Source organism: Trachemys scripta, chromosome 2 (genome assembly GCF_013100865.1).
Source record: "Trachemys scripta elegans isolate TJP31775 chromosome 2, CAS_Tse_1.0, whole genome shotgun sequence".
NCBI classification, from domain to species: Eukaryota; Metazoa; Chordata; order Testudines; family Emydidae; genus Trachemys; species Trachemys scripta.
Genome location: NC_048299.1, coordinates 236,099,170 through 236,123,499, shown reverse-complemented (window position 1 = coordinate 236,123,499; position 24,330 = coordinate 236,099,170). Strand labels below are relative to the sequence as shown.

Sequence of the window (24,330 nt, the reverse complement as noted above, 5' to 3'; positions counted from 1 at the left end):
GGGAAACACGATACTATCAGATCCAAAGAGGAACTTGAGCTGGAACCTTTATTGCATGTTGTTGGCTTTTCCCGAATGGATCTGGAAGCCTCAGCTTCAGATCCATATTCTTGGATCCATCTTGAGGTCCTGAGTCTTTAAACTTCGGATCTAGGACTTGTGATCCGAGGAGCCGCTGGAGATATGGTTTAGTTTGGTCTTCCATGGAACTGGGGTAGATGCTCCTGACACTTTCTGTAGATCCTTAGGATGTTTGTCTGGATCCAGGGCTGATAAGGACTGTATTGTGACAAAAGTCAGAGTTGAAAATCTGGATACCAGGACTACAGTTGATTTGGAACTAGACCCTGGTGAGAGCCGATTCTGGTCTCCTACTTTTATCTTCAGATCCCTTCGAGCTATCGGATAAGGCCTCTTGTAATAGAAGACACTGTAGTCTATTTTGTCTCTCCTTCCTGGCAAGAGGAGTGAATGTACTGCCTATCTGACTGCATGCTGGTGAGTGATTTTTGCCCAAGTATTTTAGGCATTGGATGTGTGTATCCAAAGATGGGAAGAGCACTGGACATGATGCCGTTTTTGAAGCTGTGTTTCTTCACAGTGGCTTCCGCCATGACAATAAATAATTCTTATCAACTACCAATTACAAACTGTATTAAACTTATACTAAGTAGCTTAACTATAACTAACCATAATTAATAGGGCTGTCAAGCAATTAAAAAATTAATCGTGATTAATCACATTGTTAAATAATAATAGAATACCATTTAAGTATTTTTGGATGTTTATACAACACAGAATACAAAGTGGACAGTACTCACTTTATATTTATTTTTGATTACAAGTATTTACACTGTAATAAAACAAAATATAGTATTTTTCAATTCACCTAATAAGAGATTGCACCACAGTACTTGTATCATGAAAGTTGAACTTACAAATGTAGAATTATGTAAAAAAACTGCATTAAAAATAAAAATGTAAAATTTTAGAGTCTGCAAGTCCACTCAGGCCTACTTCTTGTTCAGCCAATTGTTCAGACAAACAAGTTTGTTTACATTTGCAGGAGATAATGCTGCCTGCTTCTTGTTTACACGGTCACCTGAAAGTGAGATCAGGTGTTCTCATAGCACTATTGTAGCTGGCATTGCAAGATATTTACGTGTCAGATGCGCTAAAGATTCATATGTCCCTTCATGCTTCAACCACTGTGCCAGGGGACATGCATCCATGATCACAGGTTCTGCTTGATAACAATCCAAAGCAGTATGGACCGACACATGCTCATTTTCATTATCTGAGTCAGATGCCACCAGCAGAAGGTTGATTTTCTTTTTTGGTGGTTCGGGTTGTCTAGTTTCCGCATTGGAGCGTTACTCTTTTAAGACTTCTGAAAGCATGCTACACACATCGTCCCTCTCAGATTTTGGAAAGCACTTCAGATTCTCCCCCAAGGAGTTCAGTCACAAATTGAACACTTTTTTTTTTTTTTTTTTTTTTTTTAAATGAGCCTCATCAGCATGGAATTATGTCCTCTGGGATGGTGGCTGAAGCATGAAGGGACATATGCATGTTTAGCATATCTGCAGTGTAAATACCTTGCAATGCTGGCTACAAAAAGTGCCATGCAAATGCCCGTTCTTACTTTCTGGTGACATTGTAAATAAGAAGAGGGCAGCATTATCTCCTGTAAATGTAAACAAACTTGTTTGTCTTAGTGATTGGCTGAACAAGAAGTAGGACTGAGTGGACTTGTAGGCTCTAAAGTTTTACATTGTTTTGTTTTGGTGTGCAGTTATATAACAAACAAAAAAAATCTACATTTGTAAGTTGCACTTTCACGACAAAGAGATTGCACTACAGTTCTTGTATGAGATGAACTGAAAAATACTATTTCTTTTTATAGTGGAAGTATTTGTAATCCAAAATAATATACACTTTGGTTTCAGTTACAACACAGAATACAACATATATGAAAATGCAGAAAAACATCCAAAATATTTAATAAATTTCAATTACTATTCTATTGTTTAACAGTGTGATTAAAACTGCAATTAATCGCAATTAATTTTTTTAATCGCAATTAATTTTTTTTGAATGAATCGCATCAGTTAACTGCAATTAATTGACAACTCTAATAAATAATTTTTTTAATACAACTAATCTAAGGCACTTTTCTATTACGGTTCTAATGGACCAAAGGTGGTTCACATCCTAAAGCTGCAGTTCGGAAGAAACTGAGGAAGAAGTGGCGCCAATGTCCCTTCTAAAGCATGCTCTCATGCTGTGGGTGCAGGGAAGAGGTGAGACGCACCTAACGGGCACTGCTACTAGAAGTCTCCATCATCTTGCTGCACCTGGCTGGGGAATCCCAGGAGTGGAATACACAAAGGACACTCGAAAAATTAGCATGATTACCCCAGATTACAAATGGAGACACTGAGGAACACAAAGGGGAAAGTGACTTGCTCAAGGTCACCCAGCAGCCCAGTGGCAGAGCCAGGAACAGAATCTAGATCTCCTGAGTTCCAGTCCAGTGCTCTATCCACTAGGCACACCTCCTTTATCCACAGTTATAGGTTGCAAAGCTAGTTAAAGGATGTTTTCTCATTGTAGGAATCTAATACAAACAGGTTTTATAGTCAAACAATTGCCATAGTGAAACACCAAAAAAGACAGTTACCTGTCCTGTAACTGGTATTCTTCGAGATGTGTTGCTCATGTCCATTCCATATTAGGTGTGTGTGCTTGCCACATGCACTGGTGCCGGAAGTTTTTCTCTCAGTGGTATCTGTAGGGGACTGGCTCTGGCGCCCTCTGGAGTGGCGCACACATTCCGCAGTATAAGGGGCGCCGCCAGCTGCCCCCGCCCTCAGTTCCTTCTTGCTGGAAATTCTGATAGTGGGGAAGGAGGGCATGTCATAGAATGGACATGAGCAACACATCTCAAAGAACATCAGTTATGGGACAGGTAACTGTCTTTGCTTCTTCGAGTGCTTGCTCATGTCCATTCCATATTAGGTGACTCCCAAGCGGTAGCAACAGAAGCGGGTAGGAGTTCATGGACGTGTAGATTGCAACACAGCTCTGCTGAACCCAGTGTCATCTCTGGCATGCTGAGTGATGGCATAATGCGCTGTGAACATGTGAACTGAAGACCACGTCGCGGCTCTGCAAATGTCCTGGATGGGACTGTCCGCCAGGAGGGACACTGAGGATGCCTGGTCGAATGGGCCCTCATGATCAGTGGCAATGGGACCTGTGCCAGTTTGGAAGGAGGTGATCCAGAAGGTGATCCAGTTGGAAATCCTCTGCGAGGACACCGGAAGGCCCTTCATCCTGTCCGCTTATAATGATTAAGAGCTGGGTTGACCTGCGGAAGGGCTTGTACGCTCCAGGTAAAATGCCAGGGCACATCTGACCTCCAGGGCGAGCAGCCTCCTTTCTTTACTAGTGGTGTGCAATTTGGGACCAAACACCAGGAGGAAGATGTCCTGGTTGACATGGAAGGAAGACACCACTTTTGGCAGAAAGGCCGGATGGGGTCGCAGTTGAACTTTGTCCTTGTAGACATTGGCTCCAATGTCAGAGCTTTAATCTCCGACACTCATCTCGCCGATGTTATTGCCACAAGGAAAGCGACCTTCCATGACAGGTGGGAAAGGGAGCAGGAGCCCATAGGGGACAGGCCCATGAGCCTAGAAAGAACCAAGTTAAGGTCCCACTGTGGGATAGGAGCCCGGACTGGCAGGAAGAGCCTCTCGAGGCCTCTCAGGAATCTGATCAACATGTCGTGCAAGAACACCATCTTACCTTGGATTGGCGGGTAGAAAGTGGAGATGGCCGCAAGGTGCATCCTGACAGAAGAGAGGGCCAGACCTTGGTTCTTAAAATGAAGCAGGTAATCTAAGACAGATTGTAAGGAGGAGTGCGACAGAGAGATGCTACACTCAGACACTCAGTGGGAAAACCTTGTCCAGTTGGCCAGGTAGGTTGCTCTGGTGGAAGGCTGCCTGCTTTCCAGGAGGACTTGCTGGACCATGTAGAGCAGACCCGCTTCTCCGGGTTCAACCATGCAGCATCCACACCATGAGGTGGAGGGAGGCAAGGTTGGGGTGTAGGAGGCACCCATGATCTTGTGAGATCAGATTTGGTCGATTGGAAAGGGACCAGGAAGCGGTCGCCGCTAGGTCCATCAGTGTGCTGCAAGGGTCACATTCTGAGCCTTGCATAGCGGACGATGTAGGTACATGCTGCCATGTGGCCCAGCAAACACAGACATACCCGAGCCATGGTTAGAGGAAATGCAGAGACCCCTGCGATGAGGTCCACCATCGTCTGGAACCTCTCCTGTGGCAGGAAAGCTCTGGTGCAGGTGAAGTCAAGCATCACTCCAATTAACTCTATCCTTTGCACCGGAATTAAGGTTGACTTCTTGTTCTTCACCAACAAGCCCAGGACCAGCATGTGACCTGTAGCACTGCGACGTCCCATTGGACTTGAGACCTGGAGCGGCCTTTGACCAGCCAGTCGTTGAAATACGGATATATTTGAATACCTTGACGCCTGAGGTAAGCTGCTACCACTGGCATGCACTTGGTAAACACCCTTGGTGCTGTCGCTAGGCTGAAAGGGAGAACCGCTAACTCGTAGTGGTCCGATCCCACCATGAAACGCAGGAAGCGTCTGTGTCCTTGGAAGATCGCTATAGGACAGTACGTGTCCTTCAAGTTGAAGGCAGCATACCAGTCTCACGGATCCAGGAAGGGGATGATGGAGGCCAATGCTGATGGAGAGCGATGCTGATGAGACGGGGACCTATAGGAAAGTCCCAAGGAAGGGTTACCCCTAGACCAAGGTTACGCTGTAGCTGGTGTGGGCGGCACCAGTAGCACCAGGATATCCTGTGCTACCTGCAGGGCCTCAGGGGTCGACGGGATCTCTAACTGACAAAGGCCCCCGTCCCCCTCCGGTGTGGCAGGCATGGGTTGGGGAAGCTGGACCGCTCGACCTGAGCTGGGACCCGACTCCTGGTAGGAGGTATCGAGCCATCTTCCTCGGGCCTTAGCTCCCCTCCTGTCCTCTCCTTCCCCTTGTGGGATACAGGAGATCTTCCTCTCCCAGTTTTTCTTTTGCTGCTTGGCAGGTGCTGGGGACTAACACTGGTCCATCAATGGCACCGGTGGGGCACTCCACACTGATGCTGCAGTGCTCGGGACAGAGTCGGACCTCGACTGCTCTGGTGCCAGAGTTACAGCCGACTCCATTAGGAGCGCTTTGAGACAGAAGTCTCTCTCCTTCTTAGACCGCGGTTTGAAGGACTTGCAAATACGGCACTTGTCACTTATATGTGACTCGTCGAGACATCTTAAACAACTATTATGCAGATCACTGATGGGCATCGGTTTCTTGCAGCGATTGCAGGGCTTAAAGCCTAGGGACCAGGGCATGCCCCGTCCCTAGGCTAAGTTCCTTTCGGGACCAACCAAGTAAAACACCAACACACTAAGAGAAACTGTTAACTATGTACAAAGGCTAGCCAAAGCAGCAGAAATTCCAGCACCATCACTGGCGGCAAGAAGGAACTGAGGGTGGGGGGAGTCAGCAACACCCTTTATACCACGGCATGTGCGCGCCACTCCAGAAGGTGCCAGAGCCGGTCCCCTACGGCTACCACTGAGGGAAAAACTTCCAGCACCAGTGCATGTGGCGAGCACACACACCTAAATATGGAATAGACATGAGCAAGCACTCGAAATATTCCACATGTTGGTCATTTGGGGCCCAGGTGTGGGAGAGTTCTTGATCAGGATGCTGGAGGTTTCAGGGATGATGACCCCAATTCAATCAAAGCAGCATACTAATACTATTCATGCACCCCCTCTCCCTGACTACGTACACAAAAAATTCCTCCCATACACAAAGTCCCTCCCAGTTACTGCTGGTTGGGCCCTCCCAGCTGGTCATGGTCCTGCTGCCCAGAATCTTCCTTCCTGCTCCGGTAACCTCTTTCTCACCCTACCAAGGAGCAGAGAGACCTGTGAGAGGAGGAGAGCTACCCAGGCACCAACAGGAGACTGCAGGTAGATAAGGAAAGGTGGGAGCAAAGTTGATAACATTTTCACAGGAAGGGAAAAAAGGGATCAGAAAGAGACCAGTCGCTAAGGACCAGCTCCTGAGAAAGTGGTATTGGCTCCATTCTGTTTCCTTTCTCCTCTGCTTGAAATCTCCTGGCAGCTCATCTTCTTCACTCACAAGCTCTTCCACTCACTTCCTCTTTCCCAACGAAAAAAAAGGGAGGAGAAATTCATCTCCCTCCACCTATCCAATACAATGTGTTATGTACTACATAATGCAGTACAGTTAAGAACTATAAGCAAAATGAAAGGTGCTTGTGATATAGCTATTCTTTACAAGCTGCCTGCAGTTTGCATTGCATCAGTGCTACCTGAGTTCCTGCTACTGTACTGATAAATGTTTTCTTATTATAAAGGATTTTTTAATTGCCATTGTTCTTGGAGAGGGTCAATATTTGTTTTATTTACTCCTTTTTTACTTTATTCATTATAATGATAATTTATCATGGAGCATGTTAGGATGAGAGAAGGGAGGCCTTGATGTCTTCTTATCCCTATTATGTGTAATCTTGGCTGAGGCTTGTTCTGTTGTCCCTTCATTACTTATCCTTTTCTTTGATTAAGATTTTTGTGGGGTTGGGAGACAACTACAGTTGTCAAAATAATGAACAAGGTACATTTTGTGATGTGCTGTCCTTGCTTTTTAATGTCTTTACTTACAGATTCATTAGATTCAGAATTTGGAGTGGGTCACACAGTCATTCATTAGTGCAAATTAATAAGGTTCAACTTTACTATACTTAACTCTCTTAGATGTTATTTAGGCAAATCACAAATACTTAGTTCTCCAGGCTCTGAAATAATTTTTAGCTCCCTCCAATTTAATTGCCATACATCACTTATAATTTGGGTGAACTCAAACCTTTGATTTATTAACGTACCACATAATTCATGAAAATAGTTCATGTTTCTTTGTGTAGAGTGGCAGAGTAACTTAAGTGATGAAAAGTCCTGGTGCATGTAGGAGTAGTAAATAATATATGATAGAAGTACATTGAGCCAATCAGATCACAGCTTTTATCAAAGCCATTTACAAGTTAACAGTTCCCCAGTAAATTGTGCATTTTGAATAACAAAGCATAACACAATCCAATATATAGAAAAATAAAATTTTGGTAGAATTCAATTGCTATATTGATAACATACAAGAACAGATATAGCAATATTTTTCGGCATTTATGCTTTTAACAGTGCAATACGATAGATATGTTACAGAAATGTTTTAATCACATTCTAAGAAATCAGTTTTATGTGTGTACAAAATTTTGTATAAGTTAAATTTAATGGAATTTACAGTGAATACTGAAAGCATGGTACAAATGGTAATTTTTAAAATGTTCTTACTCTATAATAAGGAAGCACAGTTTGCTAAAAGTAGCATTTAATATAATTCACATCAATAAGATTCTATAATTTGTTACATCTTTGCAGTTCAGAAAATGCCCTCAATACTGAAAAAAAAAAGATTTTATATTCTTGTGCATTTAGAACAAAAAAACCCAAAACTCTGCCTATGAAAAAGAATGACAAGATCTAGGTATACTTATTTAATTCAGGTACACCTGAATTTTTACATGAACTTAAAGGGGATGAAAATATTTAATACTAATAGAAAATTATTAGTTTAATGTGCAAAGCTTATGTAACTGTCGTTCCATTTGGGTTCTCTAGATCCATAACCAAAACTGAACATGAACATAAAAGCAGCAAAAATTCACATTACCTTTCATGTATTCTTAAATCTCAAATTACATTAGTTTATCTTGTGAAATTTTAAAATACACAGATGTAACAAAAAAAAAAAAAAAAACCTGTAAGACACCAGACCAAGAGAGAATGTGTTAGAGTTTCTCTTTTATTCTTTAAAGATTACCCAACATCCTCTTGGTAATAATCCAAGTTATTATGTAAACAAATTTCAATGCTGCTCATGAATTAAAATATTCTGTTCAGTTCCTACAATAAGTCAGAATAGTGGCACCAATCGCTTTTAACATTAATCACATTCATCTTACTGTACATGACTCTTGTGCAAGTAATCAAGGTGTTATTCATGACCTTGGCTACATCAATGTAGTAGTGAGGATATTGTAAGTATTTAAAAAAAAAACCTGAACTGACAGAATTTGGCATTCTGTCATCTCAAAAAGCCAGCAGCATTTTTCTACATACTTAGGATACATTTGGCCTAAGCTTTTAACACCTTTTAGAACAGCCATGCAATAAAACAATCTTGGAGATGTTGCATAAGGTGAGAAGACAGAGCAATTTGCACATTTTTCTGTATAATAAAGCCAAGATAAAGCAAATCCCCAGGTCCTTTAGAATGACTGCTATGTTTCATACACTTATAGCTCTATAAAACTAGAGCCCACTATGGGGGGTGGGGAGTGGGGGGAAGGGGGAGAGAGAGTGTCTGTGTATATATATATATTTTTATATATATATAAATAAAGTCATTTGTCTGCTTTCAGAATTTATGGTTTGTTTGTTTTTTCCTGGTCAGTCTTTTGAAGGGGCAATAAATAAACTAGACACAGCTAAACTGTTTTGCATATCTCTGTGGAAGAACGGAGAACATATATACTTTAGAGTTCCAGAAACATAACTGTACAGAACAAACAGCTTATATACAACTAAGTGTGCAATTTTAGTTGGCTGGGCATTTTAATAATGCAATATATCCTCTTTGACAAGAAGTCACTTCTACTCTTGACCAAATCCCTCTGTTTCTTCAATTGCGAAGAGCAGCTTCTCTTTCAGCTGTTCATAGCTTTTATATGGAGGCAGATCCAAACGATTAAAACTGAACAAAACAGAAGAGGGGATGGGGAAAGAGGAGGAAAAAGAAAAGTTTTATAAATTTGTTTAAATCCCATTTAGAATATTTTGTGTAATTACACTTTTGCTTTTAAGAATATTGCAAAACTAAATGGTTACAGACAGAAGTTTTACATACTCTGATCTATGGGTCAGAACACAGGAATGGGAATCAGGAGTTTGGCTCTCACTGACTGTGTAATATTGGGCAAGTCACTTACACACTCTGCTTTACTAGGGATTATTCATTTTAAGTGCTTTTAGATACTTAATGAAAATCCCGTACAGATGCAATGATAATATTTCCCCCAAAATTATCTTGACCTTTATAAAGTGTATGTGGTTCAAGTGCATACAACTCCAGTTTGGTTAATAAAGGTTTCTTTGAGTATATTCAGAGCACAGTATACACTCATGTGAACCATTCTTCCTGAAAGGGGTGATTTATTTAGTCATAGGAGGGTTCTTTGAAAGCTAAACTATACACATAGCTTTAAAGTAGAACTAAAAGTATCTGGAAGCTGCTTTTATTCAATCTTTTTGCCATGTCTGAAGTTAAACTGTTAACTAATCCTCATGTCACCCTCATGTTCTTTCAATGGAGAAACTATAATCTGATCAAATATTTCCTATTTCATATAGCGTAACATATAGAAAAACTCATAAGGAGTCTCACATTTTTTGGTTAGAGAAGGTTCACTAAAAAATGGATAAGAGAATGATTTTAAGATAATCAAGTCTGAAAAGTAAAATGGATGAGTCTAAGGGCAGGTCTACACTACCCGCCTGAATCGGAGAGTAGAAATGGATCTCTCGGGGATCGAATTATTGCATCTCGTCGGGACGCGACAATCGATCCCCGAATCGACGCTTCTACTCCACCAGCGGAGGTAGGAGTAAGCGCCGTCGACAGGGGAGCCGCGGAGGTAAATTTCCCACCGTCCTCATAGCGGGGTAAGTCGGCTCCGATACATCGAATTCAGCTACGCTATTTGCGTAGCTGAATTTGCGTATCTTAAATCGAGCCCCCCCCCGTAGTGAGGACGTAGCCTGAGGCCTAGTCTACACTGAAAATCCCAAGTGCCATAGCTATGCTGACCTAGCCCCTGGTGTAGATGCAGCTAAATCAACAGGAGAATGCTTCTGTTGGCCTAGCTACCATTGCTCAGGGAGGTGATGTTCCTATAGTAACTGATAAAACCCTTCTTTTGCTGTAGGCTGCGTCTACACTATGGGGTTATGATGGCATAGCTACAGCACTGTGATAATACCCCTATTGTCTTCATAGTGTAGACATGGCCTTACTCTTCCAGCCTTCCTTGAACTTTTAGAGAAGAAAAAGGGACGACTATAGAGGAACTCTAATAGATCAATTTAAAACATCTGTTATGAAAAGCTGATGTCTTCTTCATTTGATATATCTGTTAATAATTCTGGCATGAGTGGGAAAACAGCGTATTTTCCTTATCTATTCCATGTAGTTGCACCTGGAAACATTTCTTCTCCTGAAATTCTCACCTCTGACCATTAGAGACTGTTGCTGGCAATGCTAAGACTGCTTCTTCTGCTATACTACAGGGACCCTGTTGGCTACCACAAGCAGGGAGGAAACATCTTCAACTTCCACAAAGACCCATTCAAAGAAATACCACCACGCAGGGAAAAATAATAGGATGGGGGAGCCTCGCAACAAGTGACAGAAAAAGTTGTATATGCTCCCACCAAGATGCCAGAAGAAGAAACAGTCCTACTAGCTGCCCACAATCACTCTCTCCACCACAGAAGTATAACAGGTACAGGGAGCCTGGGTTCACATGGGGTAAGGCAGTGGGGACTGAAGAGAGCCAATTGGATAGGAATTCAGATTCTAGGATGCTATTTGAAGTTCTGAATGTTTGTGGGGGTTCCAATCACTTTATAAGGGTCTTGGTGGCATTTTGCACACATATTTTCAGAAAGTTACACTGTCATGAAATATCACGACAACTGACTCCAATACTAACTTAGCTATGTAGCAGAAACAATGACTTGCTCTTTGAAGCAAAAATAGTGTATGCGTGTGTGCGCGCATGCGTGCGTGTGAGAGAGTGAGTAAAATAAGGGGTTTTATCTTATAACTCTAAAGTATCTGAAACTATCCAAAATAAAAACAATATAAAAATACAGATAGAATACAAAACTGAAATTAAAAACAAGGGAAAATAGAGACATTTTCAGAAGTGGGAAAGTCACTAGCCCAGCCATTCTAAATCAAGCAACAGATGGGAGTCAGGGACAAAAATTGTAGGTTGAGGCAAGTAACCCAAATTAGCTTACAATTGAATCAACTGTTACTGTATACCATAGGTGCAAGACAGATGGTCTTAAACTACATTAATGAAGAAGAACAACAGATACAAAGTTAGCTAACATTTATTCACTGTTTCAATATTAAAACTTACCAAGTATGACTTCTCGGTAACCAGGTTTCCTTGCCAACTTTTTCAATGCAGAATTTCTGAGGACCGTTACTTCCTGAATCAAGAAAACACATGAGATTAAATTAAATGTTGTTTTTAAACCAGTAATAGTGTAGTATATTTATTAATGTATGCTAATGCTAGATGAAATGTAGGATTAAGAAATGAGCAAAAGATTTCCACTTGTTCAGAATAAACATAATATGTATAGATTGCAATAGTATAGTTCAGGGGCATTATACTTACCCATGAGCTCAGCAAAACCTCCCAGTGGTAACCGACAAGTACCAGTGACAAATTGCAGCAGTCGCATGCGAACCTCATTGTCTGTGTCTTTTACAAACTAGGCAACAGAAATTCAGGATTACTTTAAAACAAAATTGAATATTACTATGCTAATACGGCTAGAGAAAAATAATACAAAACATGTAGGAACAAGATACTTGGAAAGCTGTGATTCCATAACAAACCTGAAGAGAATAACATATAGTGAATTATATATGATCTTGCACAGTGATATAGTGGCAAACATAAAGGCACGGATTTTGGATTGCAGGCACAAAGGTATCATATCACTACTATGCACTGAAGGCTGGCAACACCTGGGAGTAGACAGGCTAATACATTAGATCAATTTATACCACGTTTTAAAAAAAATCTCAAAGGATATGAGTACAGTAACTGTACTCTTAGAGATGTTTGTCCCTGTGGGTGCTCCACTTCAGGTGCACATACGCCCTGTGCGCCTTTGATCGGGGGCTTTCGGTAGCAGTGCCTGTTTGATCCGCTTATATGCCCTAGCTATCCTGATGCCCTGCATATAGCACAGTGTTGGGCAAACCACCCTCAACAGTTCCTTCTCTATCACCAAGTCAAGACTCCAAAATGGAAGGGAAGAAAAGTGGGCACTGGAACACTACAGGGACAAACATCTTGAAGAATTGCAGTTACTGTACAAGATAAGTAATCTCTCCTACTTCAAAGTCTGATCTAAAACTGTTTGCAGAACTGCAGTCCCACCAAAGCAGTATCTGCCCTAGAGGTGTGTACACTAAGGCACAGTATTTTGAGAAGGAGTGGACCGAAGCCCATGTGGCAGCTTTGCATATTTCCATAATAGGTAAATTCTTCAGCAGGGTGATGGAAACAGACTGAGATCTGACAGATTGGGTTATCATCCTAGCAGGGGGTTGAATATTAGCATCCTTATATCAGGAATGGATACAACTGGAAACCCATTTGGAGAGTCTCTGGGTAGAAATTCTGTCTGAAAAAGAACAAAAAGCCTGATGGGCCCTAAAGGGTTTACCCCTTTCCAAACAAAAAGCCAATGCCCTCTTAAAGTCTAAGATGTGAAGGGCAACTTCCTCCCTAGTCAGATGAAGTTAAGGGTGAAAAACTGGCCCAAGTTGCATGAAAATCCAAGTTCACCTTGGGTAAAAACATGGGTGACACAGCCAGAGAGATCTTCTCTTTAAAGAAAACAGGAAGGGGGGATTGGTCATTGAAGTACCTAGCTCACCATTTCACCTAGCAGAGGTGATAGCAACTAAAATGCAGTCTTCATAGACAAGTAGAAGGGAACACTTTGCTAGTGGCTCAAAGGGAGGCTTCATCAGAAAGCTGAAGACCAAATTAAAGTCCCACACAGGAGTGGGTTCTCTGACATGGAAAAAGTTAGCTAATCCTTTGATGAATCTAGAAGTGGTGGGGTGAGCCACCCTTCAGCAGGGGAATGGAAATCTGTGATAGCTGCTAAATGAAGATCTATGGAACTCAGAGAGAGAGAGACCTGAATTCTTTAAACCCAACAGAGAATCTAAAACGGAAAAATTGACAGGACAGTGCTGTTGGATATACCAATGGTGGAATTGCTTCCATTTCTATGGGTAGGTTTTTGTAGTTGATGCTTTTCTGCTATTCAACAAAACCTCTTGTGAGCCTCTCACACAGGAGATCTCTACCGCAGAGAGACATCTAGAAAACATGGCTTGGGCTGCAGTGTGAAGCTCAGATGAAGAATGTATCCTGAATTTTGAGTTAGCGGATCAGGAATAGTTGGCAGCTGCAGTGCTGGACAAGATGGCAGGAAAATCAGGTAGGGGAACCAAATTTGCATTGGCCCAAGTCAGTGCAATTAGGATGACCATGGCTCTATTCTGCTGGATTTTGTTTAGGACTCTGAGGCGCAGCAGTGTCAGAAGATAGGAGTAGAGGACATAAGTAAGGCTACGTTTTAGTCATGAGTATTTTTAGTAAAAGTCATGGACAGTAAACAAAAATTCATGGCCTGTGACCTGTCCATAACTTGTACTATATACCCCTGACTAAATCTTGAGGGGAAGGGGGCAGCCCGGGGGTGTCGGGGGTGGGGGGGTAGTAAGGGGAGGGCAGGGCTGCCAGGCTTCCTACTTGGCTCTACGCCTCCACAGAAGTGGCGACATCCCCATCTCTCAGCTCCTAGGCAGAGGCGCGGCCAGGCAGCTCTGCACACTGCCTCAGTCCTGAGCACTGGCTCCGCAGCTCCCATTGGCCGGGAACTGCAGCCAATGGGAGCTGTAGGGGCGGTGCCTGCAGGCAAAGGAAAGTCCCAGAAAGTCAGGTGACTTCCGTGACCTCCCTGAAAAAATCGCAGCCTTAGACAAGAGGAAAGAATGTCCCTGGGACTGATGGCCTAGACACCCTCTTCAGCAGAACTTTCAACTCTTTCTGTTGATGGTGGTAGCAAATAGATCTATTTCTGGAAAACCTAATGTGAGGAATGTATGCTTGAGAATCAGGTTGTTGATTTTTTACTTGTGGTCCTGGCAGAAGTATCTGCTCGAACTATTGGCTATGGTGTTCTACAGACCTGTTAAGCATGAGGCAAAATGAAAATCTGGTAAGCTACCCTGTTTCCCCGAAAATAAGACAGTGTCTTATATTAATTTTTGCTCCCAAAGATGCGCTAGGTCTTATTTTCAGGGGATGTCTTATTTTTCAGAAATGAAAAATGCCTTATTATCGGTGGATGCCTTATTATCGGGGAGGTCTTATTATCGGGGGGATGCCTTATATTACAACGAGAGGCAAAACTGTAAGTAGGCCTTATTTTCGGAGGATGTCTTATTTTCGGGGAAACAGGGTATGCACCAATTCCATAGTTATAATGCTTCTTCCCAAAGGGTTGCTCTTGGTTCTCCTTGATGATACATATAGTACATGTTGACTCTGTCTGTCATGATTTTGACAGATTGACTCTTGAGCATAGGAAGGAAACAGCTGCAAGCAACTCTGACTGGCCTGAGTTCCAGGAGGTTGATATGGAGAATGGACTCTTGGCAGTCCATTTGCCTTGTATGGTATGCATTCAAAAGCCTTGTCTCCACTTGTGACAGAAAGTAGAGTACATGGAGCTACATGGAGCACTGAAAAGCAGTGTGTATCTACGTGTGACAATGAAAGGAGACTTTCCCTGCTTCCTTCCCATTGCCAGAGGCTTTCCTCACTGCCTCCTTCTTTCCAGGGCCTTTCCCCACTGCCAGAGTCTTTCACTGTGGCAGGGAGAGACTCAGGCAGTGGGACAGTATGCTGCTAAAAACAACAGTGTAATGTGGCAGGCACTGCTTGGGCATGCAGAGAGCTGTGCATGGTATATACCTTAAGATTCTGGTGCGTCTGTACTTTATCTGTCTAGAGGCAATGCTTCACCATCTACACTGCTATTTATACCTGTGCTAGCTGGTCATGCAGTGTCTGTACTCTACACGTCGCCATAAGTGTACAAATAGCCAAAGACAAGCTTCCCACCATACAAGAGATGCATCTGATACTATGGTGGTAATGAGGGGATGTGGAATGAAGAGGAATTAAACACAGACCTTGTTTGGATCTGTCCACCTATTAAACAACTCTAGAATCTGGGGAGAGATCAACACTAATTTGTTCTGCTTGCTAGGGAGTGTAAACAGTTCTCAACCATCCCTGGATGCAATGTAGGTGCAAACTGAAATGAAGTGTGACAAAGATGCAGGCTGCCACGTGACTTAGGAGCTGTAGAACAGTTCTGGCTATTTGTGGACTCATTTGGACCTGCGAGTTCAGATTCATTAGTGTCATAAATCTGTGTAGCAGTAGGAATGCTGTGGATGATGTGGCATCTCAGGTGGTTCCTATAAACTTTATTTGCTGAATTGGTGTCAAAGCGAGCTTCTCTTTGTTGAAGTTCTAACTTGTCAAATAGAGTCATAGCTGTCTTCACTGTGGAAAGAATTTGGCTGTGTGAGCAATCCTTGAGATGCCAATTATTGAGATAGGGGAAGAAGATTATACCCAACCATTGAAGTTGAGTAGCTACCACTGCCAGAACTTTCATAAAGACTCTGGGGGCAGTAGAGAGTCCAAAAGGGGAGCACTTGATATTGAAAGTGTTCCTGTCTGACCGCAAAGTGCAGAAACCTCTTGCGAGATGGATACATTGTGATATGAAAATACGCATCTTGAAGGTCGACGCAAACATGTCCCCAAGATTTAGAGATGGTATTATATCTGCAAGTGTCACTATCCTGAACTTTAGTGTTTTTATGAAAATGTTTAATGGCCTGAGACCAGATAGCCCTTCTTTTTTGGGAACCAGAAAGTATTTGGAATAGAACCCCTTCCCTTGGTGCTGGGCAGGTACTTGTTCTATGGCTCCTATGTGAAGAAGGGATAGGACTTCCTGTCTCAGATGTTTGTGAGATGGGACCCTGAAAAGGGATAGGGGAATGGAGGTGACATGGACAGAATAGCCCCAGGTTAAGACTTCCAAATCCCATCTGTCTGAGGTAATCTGCTAACATGAGGATTGGAAATGGGAGAGATGATCCCCAAACGGTGGGAGAGAGTGAGCAAAATAATACAGCTCTAGGTCCTGATAGTGGCATAGTTCTTGACCCTCGACCAAAAATAAAAATGGATGCCTACTTGATGAGGAAAGCTGAGTAGTGGTCATTTTGGTGGTGAATGGTTCTCGCTTCTGGAATCTACATGTCAATTTAGGTGGTTCTGAAGGCATGTGATATGCAGGGAATTGGGCTGGAAGGGATATCTACACTGTCTTTGACCTGCTGAGAAAACAGTTACTCACCTTCTCATAACTGTTGTTCTTTGAGCTGTGTTGTTCATGTCCATTCCAAACAGGTGCATGCACGGAAAACTTTTCCCCTAGCAGCATCTGTCGGGTTGGATTGAGCGCCTCCTGGAATCACGCCTTCATGGCGCTCAATATATAGCCTTGCCAACCAACCACCCCCTCAGTTTCTTCTTGCTGGCTACTCCAACAGAGAGGTAGGAGGGTGGGTATTGGAATGGACATGAACAACACATATCAAAGAACAAGAGTTACGAGAAGGTGAGTAACCGTTTTTTCTTCTTTGAGTGCTTGTCCGTGTCAATTTCAATCAGGTGACTCACAAGCCCAAGTTCAAGAGATGGCTTCGGAGTTGTCCACTGATCAGAGCACTGCTCTTCCAAAGACCTCATTGTCCCTGGCCTGCTGGGTGATTGCCTAGTGCATGGAGAAAGTGTGTATGGAGGACCACATCGCTGCTCTGCAGATTTCCTGAGTGGCAATCTGCGCCAGGAACACCGTTGGAGAGGCCTGAGCCGTGGGGGAATGCACAGTGATCGAAGGAGCAGGCACCCCTGCCAGGTTGTAGCACTCAATGATGCAGGATGAGATCCATGATGAAATCCATTGAAAAGAGACAGGAAGACCTTTCATTCTGTCTGACACTGCCACGAATAGCTGGACAGACTTTTGGAACAGTTTCATTCTCTCGATGTAGAAGGCTAGCGATCTGCAGACATCCAGTGAGTCTCCCTGCAGCTCGATCCAATACTGGGAGGAAGATGTCCTGGCTGATGTGAAACTGGGAGACAAGTTTTGGGAGGAAAGCCGGGTGAGGCATAAACTAGACTTTGTCCTTATTGAACACAGTGTAAGGGGGCTCTGAAGTCAGGGCCTTGAGCTCAGACCCCTCCTGGCTGAGGTTATCGCTACCAGAAACGCTACCTTGTATGAGAGAGAGAGCAGGGAGCATATCGCCAAAGGATCAAAGGACGGCCCCATGAGTCTGGAAAGGACCAGATTGAGGTCCCAAGCCGGGACAGGCTGCTGGACATGTGGGTACAGCCTGTCGAGACCTTTAAGGAAACAGCTAATCACAGGTTTAGCAAAGACCAAGCGGCCCTCTGCACCTGGGTGGAAGGCAGAGATGATGGCCAAGTGAACCCTTATTGATGACATGGACAGCACCTGCTGCTTGAGATGGAAAAGCTAGTCCAGTATAAGTGGTACACATGCGAGCATCGGAGACGAATGGTGCTGCGTCGACTAGACTGAAAATCTCTTCCACTTGGCAAGGTACGTGGCCCTCAGGGAAGGTTTCCTGCTTCCAAGGAGGACTTGTCTACCCGGATCCAAGCAGGAGAGCTACATCAGTTTCAGACATGGAGCTTCCACGCCGTGAGGTGTAGCAACTTGAGGTTCAGGTTTTAGAGACAGTCGTGATCCTGCATTAATAAGTCTAGGAAGAGCAGCAAGATGACTGGGGCTTCCATGGACATTTTCAGGAGTAATGTGTACCAGTGCTGGCGGGGCCAGGCTGGAGCTATCAATAGACCGAGGCTTCCTCCCTTCGTACCTTAAGGAGCATCTTGTGAAAAAGAGGGATAGGTGGATACACGTAAAGGAGATGGCCTCCCCCTGAGAGGAGGAACACATTTGCAATGGAGCCAGGGCTGTGATTCAGGAAGGAGCAAAACTGCTGGCACTTCCTGTTGCATCACGTGGTGAACAGGTCTATCTGGGGAAAGCCCCACTGATGGAAGATTGAGTTTGCAACATCCAGGCAAAGGGACCACTCATGGACATGGAACAACCTGCTGAGATAGTACCCCAGGGAGGTACGACGCTTGCAGATGTATCGAGTGCTCCACACAGAAGTCCCACAGCATGCGGGCTTCCTGGCACAGGGAAGAGGAGCGTGCACTCCAGTTTGTTGATATAAAACATCGCACTGGTGTTGTCTGTCATAACCGACACACATCTCCCTGTCAAGTGTGCCCGAAAAGTCTGTCATGCTAGACATACCACTCTCAGCTCTCTGACATTCATATGGAGACCGAGTTCTGCCTGAGACCAGAGGCCTTGTGGCCTGAGGTCTCCCAAATGTGCTCTCCAGCCCAAAGCTGACACGTCTGTCACTAGCGAAAGAGAAAGCTGAGGGCTGGTGAAGGGGACACCTTCACATACTACCTGTGGGTCGAGCCACCATAGGAGGGAGTCGAGTACTGAGCAAATCAGGGTTACAATCCTATCCAAGCTGTCTCGGACTGGCCGATACACTAATGCTAGCCACGACTGAAGAGGACGAAGCCTGAGTCTAGCATGTTGTACTACATAGGTACAATCAGCCATGTGTCCTAGAAGTTTCAGGCAATTCCTTGCTGTAGTGGTGGGGAACTGCCTGAGACCTTGTATGATGTCGCGAAGAGACTGAATCCTTGCTCCCGGGAGGTATGCCCTGGCTTGTGTGGAGTCTAGAACTGCCCCTATAAACTCTATCCTCTGAACATCGTTGATTTTCCCTCGTTCAGAAGGCGGCCAGTTTGTCAAACGTCGCTCTTATGAAGCAGACTTGTGCCTCCACTTGAGACCTGGAGCGGCCCTTGAGGAGCCAGTCTTTGAAGTATGAGAACACCTGTATCTGCCGTCTTTGCAGGAATGCAGCCATGACTGCCATGCACTTGGTGAACACTCAAGGTGCTGCCGACAGGCCAAATGGGAGGACTGTGAACTGGTACTGGGTGTTGTTCACCACAAACCTGAGGTATTTTCTGTGGGACAGAATTATTGCTATGTGAAAGTATGCATCCTTCAAGTCGAGGGCGGCATACCAGTCTCCTGGATCCGATGAAGGGATGATGGAGGCCAAAGAGACCCTGCGGTACTTGAGTTTCTTCACGAACCTGTTGAGTTCTTGCAGGTCTAGGATGAGCCTAAGCCCGCCCTTGGCTTTCCGTATTAGGAAATACCAGGAATAGAAGCCCTTGCCCTTCTGCTCCTTAGGAACCTCTTCCACTGCCCCTAGCAATAGGAGCGAGTGCACCTCCTGTATAAGGAGTTGCTCGTGAGAAGGGTCCCTGAAGATGGACCGGGAGGGGTGGGGTGGAAGGGCGGGAGGGCACAGAATTGGATGGAGTATCCCCTCTCTACTGTGCACAGCACCCAGCGGTCTGAAGTGATACGGAACCAAGCACGATGGAAAGGGGATAGTCGGGACGAAAAGGGGGTGTAGATCCAGTTCTTGTCCTGGTGCGCCGTCCTCGACCACACCTTCAAAAGGCTGGTTTGGGGCTGGAAGGTGGTTTGGGTTGGCCAGAGCCCTGTCCTGAGGATGGGCAGGGCCTTTTTCTGTTGCTCCTATTCCTCTTCCGAGGAGCATCCTGTTGGTTCTGTAGTTGGTAGAACTGCGAGGGAGGCTGCGGCCAGAAGTGCCTGCGCTGAGTCGTGGGAGTATGGAGGCCCAAGGACTTGAGGGTGGCCCTTGAGTCCTTTAAACTGTGGAGTCTTATCTGTTTTCTCTGAAAAGAGGGCCGAACCTTCAAAGGGGAGGTCCTGAATGGTCTGTTGGACCTCATAGGGGAGACCTGAGACCTGCAACCAGGAACTCCTCCTCATTGCCACCCCTGTGGCCATTGAGCAGGAGGCAGCATCTGCCCTGTCCAACACCACCTGTAGGGAAGCTCGTGCAATTAGTTTCCCTTCCTCCATCAGTGCAGAGAATTCCACATGGGAGTCCTGCGGCAGCAACTTGGCAAACTTGGCAGACGCACTGCAGACGTTATACGAGTATCTGCTCATGATGGCCTGCTGGTTTGATATGCGGAGCTGCAACCATCCTCCAGTGGAGTAGACCTTCCTCCCAAATAGGTCTAGTTGTTTAGCATCCCTAATTTTAGGGGAGGGCCCCTGGTAGCTCTGGCACTCACACTGATCAGCTGTATCAACCACCAGGGAATCGGGGGGGGAGGGGGTATATAAGGCTTCATATCCTTTTGAGGGAACAAAGTACCGCCTTTCATTTCTCTTGGCTGTAAGGGGCAAAGAGGCCGGGGTCTGCCACAAGGTCTTTGTGGTCTCAGCGATGGTCTTAATTAATGGCAGGGCAATGTGGGCGGGCCCGGAGGGGGCGAGGATATCTACCATGGGGTCAGAGTCCTCTACCACCTCCTCTGCCGGGATCCCCAGGTTCTGGACCACCCGCTGCAGCAGCTGCTGTAGGACCCTGTTGTTTTTCCAAGGCCAGGGCTGTCAATGTCCCTGCCACAATCTCATCTGGGGAGGACGAGGAGGAAAGCCCTGGCAACAGGCCCTGCTCAGTCCCTATGGCGCTCAGGGGGTCATGTGGCACCGGGTATTGCTGCTCTGCCACGTCAGCAGCATGCGGTGTTGGGGCCACCGGAATTGAGATCATTGGTGCCGAGGTCGCCGATGTTGGTGCCGGCACTGCAGGAGAACAGTGGGGCATCAGTGCCCCCAATACTGGTGGTACCAATGATGCCTGTGGAGGTATGAAGGAAGCTGATATTACCGATGTGGATTTGGACCTTGACCTCTGGTTCTGTCCCTGGCTCTGATGATATGCCGAGGGTGTCCAGAAGGGCCATTAAGGTGGGGGCTGCCATTAGGGGGGCCACGGCTCTGAATGGGGTGGCGGTCACGCCAGGACCTAGACTTTCTGTTCTTGGTCCTATTTCAAGTGGTAGGATTCCGCTTCCAATTCCGAGGTCTCAGAAAAGGACGACCACTGAGGAGAGGTACTCCGTGGTGCCGGAAAGTGGTGTGGGAACCGGTGCGGCACCCCTACGTGGGTGGACCGTGCCGGGGAAAGGTGTGCTGGTGATAGAGATTGGCGCGCCATCATCGCTGGCTTGCCCCTTGATGGGATCAGGAGCCAGGCAGTCACCGGTGACTTATTCCTCCTCTGTGGGAAGGACGGCGCCATGAGATGCATAAGGTCCTGAGCCGCCTCGAACGCCTCCAGCATAGAAGGGAGCTAGAGCTCTCCGCCATATCAGTCCGGAGACCGGTGAGGGTTCAGACTCAACTGGACCGCCAAGGGGGCAGGAGTCGATGAGACCCTGGGAGGCGGAGGGGCTGAAGTCACGTGGCCCGGTTCAGGGCTCCCTGCCGCAGGCTCCTTGGGCTTGGAAGGGGGAGAGTGACCCCCTCTGGCCTTTTCTTTTTCTGGGGCACTGGGGATTGAGACCGGTGTCTCACAGAAGACTGTCTATGGGCAATTGTCCTTTCTCAGCACCGGCTCATACATTGTTGGTGACGGCGCACCGATGAGGAGGTGCTGGGCGTGGGTTCTGCTGACACCGGGTTGGATTGTGGTTGGAGTGTTGCCTCTGTGAGAAGTATCTTGAGCCTTTGCTCCCAGTCTTAAAGTCCTAGGGCAAAACCTTTTGCAAATTCTGCACCTCTCCTTCTGGTGGCTCTCCCCGAGACACCACAGACAGGAAGAGTATGGGTCACTCTTAGGCATAAATTTTCCACAGTCCTCACAGAGTTTGAACCCTGTGGACCAGGGCATATCCCGGTGCTAGGGGAGCACTGGTTGTGTGTGGGGGTATGGGGGGGGGAGTAAGACCCCTTAAAGGAAACTTATGACCTAACTACTAATACTAAACTAACACTAGTAAATTACTGAGAATTAAATATAAATACTGCCCAAATGCACTTGCAAAGTGAGAGCAACAGGTTGTTCCAGCTAGCCATCATCGGCGGTAAGAAGTAACTGAGGGGGTGGAAGGTCGGCAGGGCTCAATATTTAGCACCATAAAGGCGCGACTCCAGGGTGTGCTCAGACCGACCCAACAGATGCTGCTACGGGAAAAGTTTTCTGGCTGCCGTGTGCGCACACATCTGATTGGAAGTGACATGAACAAGCACTCAAAGAAGCAGCTCCTTTATATGCAGGTGTGTAGATATTGAGGGAGATGATAGTAACCCTCAAATCCTTGAGAGAATGCAAGGATTACAGGTAGTTTTGAAGACCTTGAGCCACCCAAGGAAGATCCTCAATGGTACTTTGGACCTTCCCTGGGATTTGCGAGGATTGCAGCAAAGAGATGAGATGCATGACAGTTGCTGTAGAAACAGAACAAGCTGATATATTGGCCATGTCTAGGCCTTGTTTAAAGAAGCCTATAACAAAGTACCAGCTAATAAATATCTTTTCCACAATGATGGTCTGAAATTGCTCTCTCTGTTTTTGAGGCAGATAGATGGTCAATAAAAGAGTTAAACTTGCTGTAGTTTTTGTGATTGTAGTTTGCGATCAGGGCTTGACAGATAGTGATTGTAAATTGCAATGATGCAAAAGAATAGCTCTTACGACCAAACAGATTTAGGCATTTTTGGTCTTTATCACGCAGGGCTGCTTTAGAATAGCATTGTCTACTATGCTCATTCACAGCATCAACAACTAAAACATGAACAGAAATTCAGAACCCTTATTTACTCTTTTATATGCTAGAGTTATGGTGGCCATAGGGTTTGCCACATTGCTTCAGCACGTTCAAGGAAAGCTTCATTTAGGAGTAAGGCTACCCATCACAAGATGTCAGTATGGAGAATGTCCAAAAGTTTATAGGAGTGCCAGGAACCTCCTCTAAGGGGATTTGGAAGGAGTCAGCAATCCTCTTCATAAGCTCCTGGAACTCCAGAAAATCATCCACATGGACTGGGGGAGAGGGAAAACAACAGCACTTCATCAGGTGAGGAGGATAAGATGTTAGTTTTGTGGTGTAGCTTTCTCATCCACCCTTTTCTCATGTTCCTCAAAAGATTTCTCCTACAGTGAAAACTGATGCAGCAGGATAGGAACAGAAGGTGAGTTCTGCCTCTAGCGCTCCCCACAGGTGTAGCTAGTACTCTGGATATAAAAATTATTATAGATAAATGGCCCATGGGTCCCAATATGGCCAATGGGAAGGGGGGCATAAGGAAAAGGAGGGGGCATCCAGAGTTGATCACACCAAGAGGAATGAGGAATGACAGGAGTCTACCTGTGACTTGGAGCTTCCCTCTCAGAAAGAGAGTCAGGAGAGGTAATTCTGGGCGGGTAACTGAGCAACCTTCTAACAAAAATCTGAGAGTTTGAGGAATTATTTTCCTCATAGTACAAGGGAGGAGCAGACAAGGGTGGTGTTGAGGGAGGCTGCCTATCTCTATTAGTGGGTACTGGAGAGCCAGGCAGTAATGGAGAATTGGGCAGTACCAGTGACAGATGAGGCTCCAGTACTCAGAGTCTTTCCGTAACCTGTTAGTAGAAGGGACTCTGGTTCATCTGGAGAATCTAGACTCCCACAGTATTGAATGAATTTGTACAGAAACCTGTCAAGGCACTGCAGTGAGAGGAGGTGATACGGAAGATGGCCTTGGCTTTGATAGCACTGATTCATCGGATTGTGACGTCAACTTGGGAGATGCAGGACCTGCAGTCAGTACCTCTGATGCAGAATCCTTACGATTCTTAGCACCAATAGTGTGACTGGGTGGTACCAAGGCTGGTTTCAGGACCGAGTGATGCTAGTACCACAGGACTCAAATTCCTGAAGCCTTAGCTGAGGGGTCCTCGGTACTGGCAGAGCTTAGAGTCTCTTTCTGGGACAGGAGCTCTCCAAAACAGCACGTCACTGTGGTGACCTAGGTTTCTTGGCACTGGCTTCTTAAAAGGATCTGGAGCTCCTCTTTCTGCAAGTCTTGGTGCCACCCTCCAGGATTCTCTCATACAACTATCGGGGGGGGGGGGGGGGGGAGAGAGGCTGGCTGCAGAGGCCAATGGGGCACTGTGCTCGTTGGAAGACTGCTGTGTAGGCGA

At 45.4% G+C, this 24,330-nt stretch overlaps 1 protein-coding gene across 2 annotated transcripts in view; it reads right to left on the bottom strand.

Moving 5' to 3' along the window:
* Positions 1–6,982: 6,982 nt before the first annotated feature.
* Positions 6,983–24,330, bottom strand: part of WWP1 (WW domain containing E3 ubiquitin protein ligase 1) — a gene marked incomplete in the record, with an annotated part of 149,162 nt that continues 131,814 nt past the window's right edge. For both annotated transcript variants that reach the window (XM_034763223.1, XM_034763224.1), the window contains 3 exon segments: positions 6,983–8,943; positions 11,399–11,471; positions 11,663–11,759. In XM_034763223.1, coding sequence (XP_034619114.1) covers positions 8,844–8,943; positions 11,399–11,471; positions 11,663–11,759 — 270 coding nt within the window.